Genomic DNA, 15832 nt, shown 5'->3' with positions numbered 1-15832 from the left:
AGTTTTGGTCTTTGAAGTCTTTGTCTCTTGGGAGTATGTGAAATGAATGTCACTAATTGATCATTCCCGATAACCTTAGTGAGTCATGGAGAGTAATGTGGGATGTCTGCTTCTAGTTTTCCTTATATTTTGAAAACAAAAAATTTTAAAAATCAGCAGTATTTTAAACTGAGTCATAACAACAATAATCATCTTCACTTCATTTAGTCCCATACCCATTTTTTTGTTTATCCTGGTTATTTGCCAGGATTTTCATATATTCACTTATTCCTTAGAGTTCTACGCTTCTTAATTCAGTTCAGAGATGGGACCTGCTTAGAAACCTTAATTTAGAGTAAGTCAGAGTTCTTTTCATGGATTTTTCTAAAGATGTAACTTATTTGAAAATGCAGTAGAGTAAAACAATAACTGTCTATGAGTGACAAAACAAAGTGGCATGGTTATAGATTTGATTATAATGCAATTGATAAAAAAAAAACTTTGCTTGTTTAGTAAGCTTTAACATTTTAAGTCAATAATTTTTGGAAAATAATAACTACTGTAAAATGAGAGAGAATAATATAAAATATATATAAGTACATGTATATTTAGATTCAATACATAATTTCAATATAGAAGAACAAATAATATGTAAGATTTTAAAAACATTGTCCATGGCTTCTTGTATTGAGCATTGGAAATAATTCATAAACTTCCAATGTTTGTGCCACAAATATCTGGAGTCCCACTGCCAGACGCCCTCAGAGGGAACCATCCCTCTTGGCTGGACTGGTGTCGCTGACAAGTGAACTGTTACACCTGAGAGCTTCCTATTTGAACTTCTCTTTGAATCTTGGTAGGTCCCTCATACAGCAGGTTGAAATCTTTAGAACATCCTTTGTAATAAAAGCATATGTACACAAGTAGATCAGCCATTTTTATTTTTTAATTTAGCTAAGCTTCCCATGTAATTCCAAGCATGTAAAACAGGCCTAATTTAGTTTAAAAACATTGCTTCAATAAGGATAGAGAATAAAACCTTGAAGTATTCCAGGGCCCATTGGAATTAACTCAAAGTCATTCTTTTGTTTAAAACAGTGGTTCTCAACCTTCTGGCCCTTTAAATACAGTTCCTCATGTTGTGACCCAACCATAAAATTATTTTCGTTGCTACTTCATAACTGTAATGTTGCTACTGTTATGAATCGTGATGTAAATGTCTGATATGCAGGATGGTCTTAGGCCACCCCTGTGAAAGGGTTGTTCGACCGCCAAAGGGGTCGAGACCCACAGGTTGAGAACCGCTGGTTTAAACCACTGGTTTCAAAAGTCTCTTAAAATGGAAACTTTGTGAAGGTTGCAAATATACATACACAAAACTTACAACCTGGACTTTTTGTATATCAAAGTAAAGCAAACACAGACTTGTGGTAATAACTCTAAAAGACATTAATCACACTTAGAAACAGTTTTAATATTAAATATTTTGTCCAGACTACATAAGCATTTAATCTTTTTAGGCCAATAAAAGACTATATGCTAGTAATGCCATCTGGAGGCTGAAAATTCACCATACATATCCCATAGATGAACACATCACATACACACCATACACATAATTTGAATTACTAATTTTTACAGAGAAAATGCAAGAACTTTTTTATAAAGTTAAAACTTTCGCAGAATTTTATAGCCTGTACCCCCTTTTACAAACCTTTTCTCAACTTTCACAAACCTCCTTACCCATTCAGACATAAGTCTCCTTACAGAAACTTACATTTGTCCTTTTCCTTCAAATATGACTCTCCCTACCTCAAGCCTTTCATTATCACAACTATATAATTTCTCCAACTTAACTGGAACTTTTAACTCTTAGGAGCCTTAATTTCCCCAATGATAAGCACAAAAGTGAACAACCAGCATCCCTTAGATTGATGTTGATGAACATATTTTAATCACACTCTCACTTCCAAGAAACACACCTTCAACAAAACACAAGTCATTATATCAACAGCTGCAAATCCATTTTATAAACCTCCCATATTAAAAAAAAACCCAAAAGCAGGTGAACTTGTTTAGCAATCAATGTTTCAGTATTTCATGTTATTTCAAAATATCTAGATGTTTAATAACTTTCATTAAAACTTACTAAGTTAGAAAGAAATAGTGGAAATAAAATAAAGTGATTTGTGTAGGTGGATGAGGTATGTTTTTTCTATTGGGATAAGACATACCTTTGAGAGATTTGTATTTTTATTTTAAAAAATGAACTCAGGTATTTTCACTTCAAAGGTTCTGGGACTTTGGTTGCATGAAGCCAATCCTATATAATATAAAGGTAATATGCAAATCAACCTAACGACAGAACAGTCACTATGATGCACACTGACGACAAAGGGGCAGACACTCAATCCAGGAGCTGCCCCATGGTGGTCAGTGCACTGGGGGGGGGGGGGGGGGCGCGAGGAGGCGAGGAGCAGGCCTAAGCCGGGAGTTGGACAGCCCCGAGGACTCCCGGACTGCTAAAGGCTGCAGGCCTGGCTAAGGGGAACCCCGCCCCCCAAAGTGCACGAATGTCGTGCATTGTGCCTCTAGTTATCTATAAGTCTCTGAAATGAATTAGGGGGGTGGTTTGGGGAAGGTAAAAGGATTTGGTGGGCTCTGAATTGCTTCTGCAGCCAAACCTCTGGCCCCTTGAAAACAAGGATAGTCATTTTCAATACCCCAGGAACTGGGTTGCCACCCAAGGGACTGGCAAGGGATGACAAATTCATTCACCCATTTTTGGAATGTTTCTTTCTATTTGGGAACATTTTTCTAGCTTCCAGAAAGCACACCTCGGAGAGGTGTAAAGGCTTTCAGGTGTGTGAAACCTCTGTCCCTCTCCCTCGGGAATGAAAAGCAGGTTGTAGCTGCATGATAGTCTTAAAATTAATGGCGCCAGACCTCTCTGTTACACACTTCATATTGCGACCAGGTAGGTGGTGTAACAAAGGAAGACTGGCTTCTTTCTTGAGTTTCTCAGGGTCAAGTTTCTCCCACTTGGTGAATATATACTCCATAAGAGGACTCTCAAGTCACTGTGGGCTGGTTCCGCATCTATAGAGAGACATATGAGCAAGCCCAGTGTTAGAGACATGTCTGCATGTCTCTGAGCTGTCTGGAGACATTCTGAGTAGGGTGGCTACCCTGTTAAGCCATCTCTCAGGCTCTCGTGGAAGATACTAATAAAGAAAAGATGATTTCCAAACCTTCGGTCAGTCTCAAGGTTAGTTTCCTCCTGGAAGGTTCCTTTAAAATCATTACTTTCCATTTTGGTTCAGTATCTTGGTTCATTTATTCTAAATATATAACTATTCTGGGAAAAGATATGTCGGCATCACTGATTTCATATAAAAAAAAAATCCTCACCTATCAGGTGAATTGGGAAAGATTTGATTAGCAAACTATGTATATATATGGTTCCATAGCAATCCCTAGTTGAAAGGAAACAGGTTTTGATTAAAAAGCAGACATTTTTGGACAGAAGGTTTAGTCCCATGCAGAAAGCAATTAGTAGGTTCGGTTAAGAAAAATAAGATAGCGCCAGTATCTACAGGAGCCTTAGTAGCTTCCCTTTTTATGATAATTTCAAGTTCTCCCAAACTAACAGTGAGAAGGGGAAACACCCTTTGTGCAACCCTATGCTTCTTTTGTTGGTTTCCTTTTTCTAAATCCTATTTCAGTTTCCTATAATCCCTAAAGTGGGCAGACTTCTCTATAGGAGTTTTCTTACAAACTTACTTAGTAATTCTCTTCCTTTTGCTCCCAGAAACCAGGAGTATGTTAATTGCAATAGGTTAGAATAGCCAGGATTACATGTTCTAACAGTTAAATTTCTCTGTGAGCCAATCAGGGCCATAGAGAAAATGGAGAACAATTGCTGGTTCCTCTCTGGCTGAGAGCAGCTTTTCTCCAAAGGGAGCTGGTAGAATTCCTATTCTCATTTTCCTTAAATCAGTAGGGAGGGGTAGTGGAGGAGACAGAAGGGGAAGGAAAAGGGAAGGGAAAGAACACGTCTGGACAAGGAAGCTCAGAGAGCAAAAGATGTGGTGGACGTGCTACAGAAGGGGGAGAATGGGGTGTTAGCATTTATTCGCTTCAGGAGAGTTCAGAGATAGTCTCTACAATTTCTCATTAATTTATTTTTTAAAAGAATTTTCTGTGCTTCTCCTTAGAAGCTTCTAATTTCCAAATCAAGATATGCTTCCTATTCAGTCATTTTCATTTTGGGGCCAGCATATTTCTAGTTTCCTTTTTTTTCCTGCAAAAAAATTTATTTATCTTGGCCATTTTTCAGTTGATATTTTCAAGTTAAATCTTCCCATTTCTGTAAAGCACTTGCAAGAAAAGGCTTCCTATCAGGAGTTAATGAGGGCTGGAGTCTGGGAGGTCCCAGCCCTGGGGGCACAACTTCCCATGTTAATTATAGGTGTGTTTGTTTTTATTGTTATTGTTGTTATTTTATTTTTGCAGAATCTGAGCAAGTTTTCTAGGGATGTTATGGAGTGGTTCAAAGTGTGCTGCTCTGGGTTGAGCTCCATTATGCTCACACCCCTCTTATGTGCCTTCAGCTTATCTCCCAATTATCTAAAGCGACCTGAAGGCCTCTAGCCAGTTTGGCTCCATGGGTAGAATGCAGGCCCTGAGAGGTCCTGGGTTTGATTCAAGGTGAAGGGCATGTACCTGGGTTGCAGCTTGATCCCTGGCCCTTACTGGAGCGCCTGGGGGAGGCAACCAATCTATGTCTCTCTCATTCTCTCTCTCTGTATCTCCCCCTCTCTTCCTCTCTCTCTAAACCCATGGGGAAAATATACTCAAGTGAGAATAAATAAATAAATAAAAATAAAAACCACAGGAAGGGCTAGGAACACTGGCAGACCAAGCCTTATGGGCTCTCCCCTGGAGGAGCCAGTCAGTTGAATTACAGTTGAGTTGGAATTTCCCTGTGGGGCTCCTGCTTGGCCTGAGGAATGACCTCTGACACCTCCACAAAGATTCTTAGTTGCTTAAGGACAACCGAGATTCAGGTCAGAAGGAGGATGTGTCCCTTCGGAGCTGAGCAAGTTCAGCTCTCACTTATACAGTGAAGGTTTTTTGCTCAGACTCTCAGAAAGCAAATCCAAATGAAACCCAGAGTCAAAAACCAGCCACCCGTGTTTCCTCTTGTCTCTCCTTAGCCTTGATTCTGTCAACTCTTAACCTTAGTTGCACCTTGGGGATTTAAAAATACAGCTTAACTAAAGTCGAACCCTCTATCACAAGCAAAGGAAGGTTCTGGATTCAAGAGACAACTTAGCCCAATTCACCTGACAGGCAGGGAACTGGTGGCACAACGGGCCCTTTGCTGGATCCCAGCACCGGGTCTGGGTCTGCAGGGCGGTCCTGTGTGACCTTTGGAATCCTGCCGCAGTAAGCCAAGTAAATAGCAATGTAAGCAGCATTCAACCCTGTGCAGAATTTTTGTGAGTTTACTGGAGCCCCTGTCAACAGTGGCCGGAAAACAAAATCTCACTGTATTAAGGTAGTGCTCCAAGAATGGCAGTATTGCGCCTGCTTTTACACATACAATCTAAAGTGGAGATGTATGTGGGTCACATGAAATACATTGCTTAAGGAGGCAGGAGAAAGCAAAGCGGGGAAATCTCTGGGATTAGATAAAAAGTAAAATGAGAGACACATAGCTCTCTTATACAGGTGCACACAGGATAGTTAGCAATGAACTCAATAGCAATGAGCAGCTTTGTGGTCTCTGCCGAGCACGGAGCAGCGCCTGTGCTCCTAGGTGACGAGAAAAAGGAAAATTGCTTTAACATTCCAAAGGTATGTTATCACAGATGCCAAAAGACAACAGACAGGCTCTGTTGAGGTAAAGATTGACCTTTGTCAGGGAAGACACTGGCCTAGCACATGACTACACACCATAAACTGCGTTTAGGTAACAAGTTTTAATTTCAGGCTAACTTTGTGGTTAATTTAGGCCTCTGAGTTTGAAAGGCCACCATGCAGGCCTTACCTGTGCTAGTCACAGATGAGCGTGTGACTATTTGTCATTTACTCTCTCCTTCGATCACCTGTGCCCCACCTCTTGCCACCAATCATGTCCCTCCTCTGTCCCACCACAGGGGGAGAAACCAAGTACCTGTACGTTGGAAGCAGCTGCAGCTTCCTCGCCACCTGCGGGCCTGGCCCGCTCGCCCACTGTGCTCAACACGCCAGTGCCCATGACTTTCTTCTCTACCTGGGAGGTGGACTGCTCCAGACCTAGCTGCGTGCCCAGATTGTGCAGCTTCACTTTAAAGAAGCTGGTGGTCTTGAAGGAGCTGGAGAAGGGGCTCATCTCCTTGGTGATAGCAGTGCAGATGCAGGGCTCCAAGGGCATCTTGAGATCCCATGAGATTGTGCTGCCCAGCAGCGGACCAGTGGGGACTGACCTGGCGCTGACCTTCTCCCTGGAGTACCCCCACTTCCTCAAGAGAAAAGGCAACAAGCTGCAGATCATGCTGCAGCAGAGGAAGTGCAGTAACAACCGGACCATCCTGGGCTATAAGACACTGGCCACAGGTGCCGTCCATATGGCTGAGCTGATGCAGCGACCACCTGAGGGTGGCCAGGTGCTGAGCCTCAGCAGCAGGATCCAGGGGTCCTCCATCACGGTGGCTGAGATCTGGATCTCCTCCCTGTCCAGTCAGCCCATCGACGACGAGGATGGCAGCATGCAGGCCAGCCCCAAGGCCAAGTCCATGGATAGCGACATGGAGGGGAAATCTGAAAGCTTCACTGAGCTGGACGCCAGCTACAATCTCACACACAGGCAGGACCTGGAAGAAGCTGACTTTGACCTGGGGCAGCCCAAGAAGCAGCAGCGATGCATGCAACAAAACTTGAAGCAGAAAGTCATGGCACTGCTTCCCAGATCCAACATGTCAGAAGAGGCCCTGGACTCAGATCGGGACCCTAAGGAGCATGTCCCTGAGGTGGAGGAGGACCTGGACCTTCTCTATGACACCCTTAAGAATCCCAGCAACAGTGGCCCGGACATGGAGGACGATAGCAGCATCCTCAGCAACACCAAGCCCAAGACAGGACAATACTTTGAAGGCCTGGCACACTCCAGCTGGCAGACGGAGACGAGGAGCTTACACAGTGCCCGGAGCCAGAAGGAGCCTCCTCAGCTGGCCGACATGCCCGTGAAGACCCAGGGCCCGGGCGGCAAGCTGTTCAGTGGCAGTGTCTCTGACTCGATGGCCTACAGCACCCCACCCACCAAGGTGGTCAAGAGCTGGATCTTCTCCCAATCGAGCCAGACCATCAACCACCTGGACAACGCCATGCCGGCCAGCACCGAGGTGGAGGCCACGCATAACTTGTCTGAGGGACAGCCTGAGATCGTCTTCTCTGAGCTGGAGGTCAGCTACAATGCCGCCTACAGGCATGACCTGGACGAGGATGACTTGGACCTGGAGAAACCGATAGGAAGGAGGAGGTCCACAATGAAGCAACAGAACTACCAGCAGAGAGTCGCAGAGTGGCTGCACAGGTACCAAATGACGCTGGAGGTCCCGGACTCGGAGCAGGAGTCTGAGGAGGAAGTCCCCGATGTGGACAAGGACCTGGTCTTTCTGTTTGAGAGCGTGGTGTGCCCCATCGACAGTGGCTCAGACATGGAGGATGATGACCGTCTCCCAACCCCTCCCATGCCTGAGCTCATGTCATATTCTGAAAGCCTGTCCAGCCCAGATATGGAGGAGGACGACAGAGTCCTCAGGACCCACAGGCCCAGATTATACTGTGAAAGCCTTTCAAGCGACAGTGGCTCCGACTGGGTGGCCCACAGCATGCCCAACCCTGGGGAGCAGCCGGCACAGCCTGGGGACAGCCCGGAGGCAGGGACCTCTGCCCAGGACATGCTCACTACGAGGCGCACCACCAAGACCCAGTCTCTGGTCATCCCTTCCACCAGCTCCAAGGGGAAGCAGCCCGCCCGCCGGGGCTGGAGCAGGTCCCTGAATGAGTCGGCCAACAGCCTGATCAAGGAGCTCTGCCCAGTCCCACAGAGCCAACTGCAGGTCCCCAGGAACACTATGTTCGACCAACTGAACCACAGCCTCATCTCCAACGACTATCTGCCCAAGAACATCATCCTCATCAACACCTCCGACAGGCAGGGGCAGTCCCTGTCGGACGTCCTGCAGCAGCACACGCTGCCCGTCGTGTGCACCGGCTCCATGGTGGATGTCCAGGAGGCCTTCAGCTCCATCATCTCCTGGATACAAAGATACCGCAACTGCAATACCGAGGCCACCATGCCAGTGAAGATCGCGGTGGCGGGGGATCAGCACTACTTCAGCACCGTGCTGCGGGTCTTTGAGGAGCAGCTGTCCCACAAGGCCCCGGACTGGCTGGACTACATGCGCTTCCTGGTCATCCCGCTGGGTTCCCACCCCTTGGCCAGGTACCTGGGCTCCGTGGATTGCCGCTACCACAAACTCTTACAGGACCTGGCCTGGTGGGAACTGTTCTACCACCTGGAGGCCCAGGATGCTGTGCAGAACATTGTGTTGAAAATCAGAGAGTACCTCACAGGGGCCAACCGTGTCCTCCAGCTGCCCATCGCAGAGGCCATGCTCATCTCTAAGCCGAAGAGCCCGGACGACCTGTCCTCGCAGAAGTTCATTCCCTTTGTGGGGGCAGTGAAAGTTGGAAGAGTGGAGCCAATTTCAGCCACGTCAGGAGACTCAGCTGAAGCCGTCCCCTCGTGCTCCAATGTGCTTCTGTCCACCGCCAGGGAGGCCACACACAAGCTCATTTCCTTGTCGTCAGTGAGTGGGGGCGTGTCCTCCCCCGGCCAGAGTGTGGGTGCTGAGCTGATGGAGCTGCAGGTGGATTACTGGAAGGCAGCCCAGCCCACAAACAGGAAGAGGAGCGGGGAGAAGGAAGACCTGCCTGCCACCAAAAACACACTCCGGTGCACCTTCCGGTCTCTCCAGGTCAGCAGGCTGCCCAGCAGCGGCGACGCTGCAGCCACGCCCACAATGTCCATGACTGTGATCACCAAGGAGCAGGAAAAGAAGGGGATGTTTTCGTCCAAGAAAGACAAGGGCAAGGACTTGGAGTCCAACAACCAGTGCATCCAGGGCATCGGCCGCTTGGTCTGCTCAGCCCAGAATCAGGAGCACAGGCAGCGGGTCCTCATTGACGGCGTGGAGTGGAACGACGTGATGTTCTTCCAGCTGGCAGCCCAGTGGTCCTCCCACGTCAAGCACTTCCCCGTCTGCATCTTCCAACACAACAATTCCACCTTCTAGCCCCGCCCCTCCCCCTGCCCTTCACTCTGCCTGGGCCAAGCCCGGAGGACCCAGCTGCTTTTCTGCAACAGTTCAGTTTACTATAGACACAGACCCTGGAAACACAGAGAAACTGTTTTGAGTTTGAATACACTCACAGCCTGGAACCTCAGGGGGTTGCCCTCACTGAGACCCCCAAATGCTCTGTTCAATAACCAGAACACTCTAGCAGGTGGGAGGTCAGGAGATCATAGTTGAGATGGAGCACCATGGACGGTGTGTTTTGGCGTCAGGATCCCCAGCACTGTCAGTGAGAAGGGTTCTGGCCTTGGAGACCTGCCCTTCCTGGAAACCAGAGCTCAGCTTAACCCTGGGAGCCGGCACCAGCCTGTGCCCAGACTCAGAGCTGGGCGGCCAGAGGCAAAGGGCTGGCCTCCCACTGGGGCATCCGGAGCACAACACGGAGGCCAGCCAGCCCAGCCTTGGACCCCAGCTGCCAACCAACCAAGTGGCCCCAGCAACATCCACTTATGGGTCCCAATGAACTCCCGTCTCACAGGGTGAAATAACAAAAAAATGCTGTACGGTGCAGATCACACAGGCACACGGGCTGGACAAACCAGTGCCCTCCTTGCTGGGCAGCGACCCACCTTCATCCCTACCTCTTCAGGTTATCACAGACCATTTGCTGCCACCCAACAGTTGTACCAACTATTTACAAGGTGAGCAACCTGCCCCCCATAGCACAGTGGTCATTTGGCCCCTTGCTGGCTGTGAACTCTCAGATCACTGCATCCCTCTGAGTGTTTGTTTCTAAGAACATGAGGTGAATCAAGGAGCGACCTCATAGGGTTTTTGTAGGGACCCTGTAGGGTGCTCCCATAAAGCTTTCTCTGGGTGCCCGGACAGGGGATAGGTCAGCAGCAGGGACTGTGGTTGTGCTAACGGGTCCTTTTTCTTCCTCATATGTGATGCTTTCGGGGCCCAGGGCTAAGCTCTTTTCTCATGTCATAAAGAGACTGGAGATTCTGTTATGGGTCCCTGTCCTGGCTGAAGCCAGAGCAGAAACCCCAGGGGTGAGCAGTGGGGCCCAGGGTCACCCAACTATCAGTGATGGGGCTGGTTTGGGCTCATTCATTCAGCAAATATATCAGAATCTTCCAGAAACGTCTCTAAGCACTGACCATAATCCAGTGCACAGAGCAGACCCCAAGCCTGTACTGTAGAGCTTCCCTCTAGTAGGGAGCGATTCAGTCACACTAGGCTGCACAGGCTCCTAGTGTCCACAAGACAGCCGCTGTGACATCCTCCGGGCCTCCTCTACCTATGGCTGCATCTTCCCGTATTGTGAAGAGGAAGGTGAACCTCTGTTCCAGCAGAAAACGTGAGTCGGTTTTGGATCAGAGCCATGAGGGGCGTATGGGGACTGTGAATTCAAGGTTCTGGCAGAACCCTGTATCCCACACATGGTGGGATTTCTGCAAGAGGACAGAGGTCTGAGGGCTCCTCCTAGAAAAAGGACAAGAGTCAGAGAGCTGTGCATGTGGATTTGGGTGGTGTGGGAGAGCAGTGGGAGCTCAGTGGTGAGTCAGCCTCTCAGAAAATTCATGGTCGTCCAATCCGAATCCAAGTCTGCCTGCACCCCTATCAGGGATCATGCTCACTAATTTGGTAGAACCTCCTCAGGGCCAGCTTGGCAAGTGTACCCAGCCCTGAGGGAGTTGAGTTTCAGTGGGAGGCGAAGATCCCCACAGGGAGGCTAGTGAATTAGGCAGCATGCAGGTGCAGGAGCCAAAGTTTGAGGTGATAGGAAGGCCCTGGGAAGTCAAGGATGGAGACAGAGTTCATTTGTTTGCTCCTTGCTCAGCTATTTCTGGAGCACCTACTGTGTGCTAATGAGTGACATAAACAGAGTGGACACCAGCCCTCCCTGTCCTGATGGAGTTGACATTTCGGTGGGAAGGTATCAAAGGGGACAGGAACACTGAGAGAGCATGTCAGGTTCCCCTAAAGAAGAGGACAGGTGGTTCCCTCATTGATCCAGACTCTCAGTTAGGAGGGCTTTCTGCCAGCCCCTCTTGGGTGACCAGGCACGTCTCTGCCAGGACTGCCAGGTTGAAGGTGGACAAGGAGTAGGTCTGGCTTCTGGATGAGCAGGAGCAGCAGGCACAAGACCCCAGAGTCTCTGAGTGGTGCTCTGGGAGGGCCGTGTGGAAGGAAAGGCCAGGCCTCAGACTCTGCTTCCAACTTATCTCTCTCCCCAGGGCCATCTCCTGCATCCTGGGCATCGGACTGGACCAGCACCGCCAGAATTCCCCAGCCTGATGATGCTGTTGGCTTCCATACAGCTCAACTTTCCAGTCTCCTACCTGCCAAAGCAGGCCCAGTGCCTCCATTCACAGCGGGAGCACCTGAGCCCACTGAGGCCGAGACATGAGGAGGAGGAGGCCTCCGGGGGGTGGTGTGGGTGAGTGTGCCTTTGGAAGGCACACAAAAGGCAGTGAGGTTGGTAACATGTCCTCTTCTTGGATCTACAGAACCAGCTGCAGAGCAACATGAGGAAACCCTTCAAGCGGCAACGCCTCCCTAGTGGCCTCTCCAGAGCCAGTCTCGGATCCAGGCCCAGCTTTCACTGAATTTCAAGAGGCAGAAGAACCACCTGCAGCATCGGAGCAACTCACCCCAGTTCCTGCGCGGCCTGTGGTGCCAGATCCCGGGACACAGCGCGTGTCAGCGGCCACGGCAGAGAGGGCACCTCCCTACCCCAACCCTATTTAGATGCAGTGTTAGAAGTTTTCTGTTCATGTTAAACAGGCTTATAATTTTACTATATTTTTATAATATTTAATAACATACAGTGTACTGTAGAGAACATTTACTGAAATACTCCCAAATATTACCTTAATTTTGATTCTATAAAATTTAACCCTATAAACCCTCAGAGCTTTGAGCAAGTCTGTTTTTCTGGACCCTGACCCATCCAGGGAAAACTGTCCTCACCTTCTCCACCTGCCCTTCCCGGAAAAAAGACTCTGCTTCCCAGGGAGCTGGCTTCACCCTGTGCCCAGACTCAGAGCTGGGTGGCCAGTGGCCAAGGGCTGGCCTCCCATTGGGGGCATCCTATGCCCATGATGGAGGCCTGTCAACCCAGCCCTGAGCCTCAGCTCTCAACCAGCCAAGTGGCCCCAGCACCGCTCACTCTGGATTCCAAATAAACTTGACCCTCAGAAGGCAAATTATATATATATATATATTTACTATACAAACACCCGGGAACATGGATTAGATAAACTGGTCAAATCCTTGGTGACTAGCTTCCTGGGCAGCGTCCCCACCTTGGTCCCACCCACCGTTCTGTGTTAATACAGAACATGTGCTACTAACCAACGTGTGTGGGACCAACCATGTACCAGGTGAGCCCTGCCCCCTCCACAGAACAGTGGTCACTCAGCCACCTGCTTGCTGTGAGTCTTCAGGCCACTGTACCTCTCTGAGTATTTGTTTCTCTGAACATGGGGAGAGCCTAGGCCCAGCCTCATAGGGTTATTGGGGGGGAGGTCCCCCTGGGAAAAGGCCCGCTGGGAATCTGGACCCTGGAGAGGTGTGCTGGAGGGGCTGTGGTTGTTCCTATTGGCCATTTTCTCTTCTTAACGAAGCTTCTGCTGTATTTGTGTTTCTCAGGCCTTAGGCTAAGCTATTTTCTCCTTTGATAAAGACATTGGAGATTCCATTAGGGGTCCCTGTCCTGGGTAAAGCCAGATTAGAAATCCCAGGGGTGAGCAGGGGGACCCCGGGCTCACCCAGCTACCTGAGATGGGGGTGGTTTGGGCTCATTCATTTAGCTAATGCCCTGCCCCCAGGACTGCACTCCAGCGCTTCCTTCTAGTCAGGAGGGATTCAGTCACACTGGGCTGCACAGGCAGGAGCATCCACAGGACAATCGATGTGACTTCTTCCTCAAAGTATCGCTGATCTACAAGTATTGTGAAGCAGAAAGTGGATCTCTGGACCAGCAGAAAAAGTGAATGGGCTTTGGATCAGAGCCCTAAGGGGAGTATGGGGACTGTGACTTGGAGAAGGTGGCCACACTCAGGATCCCACATATGGTGTGATGTCTGCAAGGGGGCAGTGGTCTGAGGGCTTCTGCTAGAAAAAAGGGCAGGAGTCAGAGAGCTGTGCATGTGGAGTGGGTGGTGTGGGTGAGGGGGAGGGGATGTGGCTGGACCACACGGAGAAGACCTCCCAGAGGCTGGGCTTAGGCAGGAGTACAGATCCGCTCAGGTCAGTGCCCATGGCCTGCAGTCTGGAGGATTTCCTGGGGTGGGGGCTTGAACTGGGACTTCAGTGATGGAGATGGGAGGTTGCTTCCTTGGAAGGCACACAAAGGCAGTCATGGTGGTAACATGTTCTTTTCCTGGATCTACAGAAGCAGCTCCAGAGCAAGACCCAGAAACACCTAAAGAGGAAACGCCAATCTGGTCCCCTCTCTTAAGCCAGAGCAGGCTCCAGGCACAGCTGTCACTGAACTTCCAGATGTGGACCCACCTGCAGCTTGTGAGCCACTCACCTCAGCTCCTTCGGAACTTGTGGTCCTAGATCCTGGGCCACAGCGTGTGTCTGCTGCCAGGACAGAGAGTGCTCCCTCCCCTCCTATATATGAAGTTTTAAAATATTTGTGTTTATCATATACATGTTTATAACTTTACTGTATTTTTCTCATACTATTCAGTAACCTAGAGTCTATTTTTTAAAAAAATATAGTTAAAAACTCTTAAATACAAACTTAATTTAAATTCTATAAAATTTAACTCTACAATCCTTCAGAGCCTTGAGCAAGTCTGTTTCTTCTACGCCTGTGTCGTGTTACTATGAGTCATAGGTTGGGAAGAATTAGTCTCTCAGGAGCCATCTGCTCCACGAATGTGACGTTTTTGAGGCCCAGGACAATGGGACTTTGGGGGAAATTGACTGACGAGCTTTGGAGCAAGGACCCTTTATGTCAGGGCTGCCCCTGGGAACCCACATTTCATTTAACTTCATCTCCCACCAGCAAGTGGACAAAGCACGGCGTTACGCGCCCCCTGGCGTCCACGTTGCAGAATGCTGTACGGTTTAACCAGCAGCAGGCAGTTCCTGAACCCTGACTGCCACCTGCACCTGGACAGAAACTCCACCTGCTCCACGCGCACTGAGCAGCATTCGGAGCATCTCCTCTGTTCGCCCACAGCACTGAAGAGGGGACAGGGAATGTCCCAGGGCCCGGGGTCCACACTCATCTCCTCCACAGGCACCACTTCCAAATCTCTGGGGTCAGAGCCTCCCTCTGCCCTCAGACCCTAGGCTCTGGTTCAGCTGGGCTTTTTCCTGAGGCTCTTCTGTCTCACCAGAGCCCAGCAGCCATTCTTTCTGATGCCCGAAGGCTGAATAAGGTTGTGGAGACGGCCTGGCTTCTCCTTTTACATCAGTCCTCTTCGGTGCTCTGAACCCCCCTGGTGAGGATGGACTACAGCCCTGTACGGCACCCGCCATGGCACAAGCGACACTGTCTCAGGACAAATGGGTATTCACTGTGGCCCACACCCAGGGTCCCTGCTCTCAAGGAGATCAGCCCTGTTGGCTGACACGGAGAGAAAGGAAATTTGAATGGAGTCTGATGAGACCTACCACTGACCCTGAGGGCCATAAGCACTGAGAACATGAGCCCATCCTGGGCATTGCACAGGCTCTCTTTAGGATGAGATTTCTAAACCAGAAAGATGAATAAGTACTTGCCTACCCTCTTCATCCTGATTTCACAATGGCAGCCGATGAAGGCTTGTGAAATTAAATGAGGTCTGGAAATCAGGGGGGCAGGTCTACCTTAGAGGTCCATGGTGACGGCAGTGCACTTGCGCACACTACAATGGGCCTGGAGGGGCAGCCGCCTGCCTTGCATGGAGCGTCTCCTTACCTTGGAAGCTCAGAACTGTGTTTTCAACAGAAGCTGTTTCCTATTTCAAATTACACTTTTCAGTTTGGCTCTACTTAGCAGGGTCCTTCCTAAGTTTCACAGCCATCCTCCAAACTGGAGGCAGAGGGTGTTAGAAGTGAGGGGTGGGGGCTGGAGGGAACTTGGAAGAGAAAAACCAGGGAGATAGGAGGGCAGGGCCAGGGCCTGGTGTGGGACGACTGTGCTAGTGACCTATTGCTGAGAGTCACCCCACACTAGAGACTTAACCAACACACACTTATCAGCTCACACGTCTGTGACGAGGAATCCCGCAGGCTCAGCTGGGACTTCTGTGGTCTCACCTGAGGCAGGATCTGCGTCACTGAGGGTCTGAGCTCACTCGGGGGCGGGGGGTCTTTAGGATTCAGTTTGGATGGAAGGCCTCACTTCCTCTCTGTCTGTTGGTCTCATTCAGTGCCAGGCCATGTGGGTCTCTCCAGATAGCAACTCACAGCACAGAGGCTTATTCCTCAGTAGAGAGAGAGAGAGAGAGAGAGAGAGAGAGAGAGAGAGAGAGGGAGAGAGAGAGAGAGAGAGA

The 15832-nt window shown here is 49.3% G+C and overlaps 1 protein-coding gene across 1 annotated transcript; it reads left to right on the top strand.

Annotated features, from left to right (window-relative positions):
* Nucleotides 1-6230: 6230 nt before the first annotated feature.
* Nucleotides 6231-9326, top strand: LOC308513818 (phosphofurin acidic cluster sorting protein 2-like; the record flags this gene model as incomplete). Its single annotated transcript, XM_081083930.1, has 1 exon — nt 6231-9326. The coding sequence occupies exon 1, from the start codon at nt 6243-6245 to the stop codon at nt 9324-9326; it is 3084 nt and encodes a 1027-aa protein (XP_080940056.1). The 5' UTR covers nt 6231-6242.
* Between the last annotated feature and the right edge of the window lie 6506 nt (nt 9327-15832).

Source organism: Myotis nattereri (genome assembly GCF_964212035.1).
Source record: "Myotis nattereri genome assembly, chromosome: 2".
Lineage (NCBI taxonomy): Eukaryota > Metazoa > Chordata > Mammalia > Chiroptera > Vespertilionidae > Myotis > Myotis nattereri.
The sequence above is the reverse complement of the archived record's forward strand: the minus strand, read 5'-3'. Positions and strand labels throughout refer to the sequence as shown.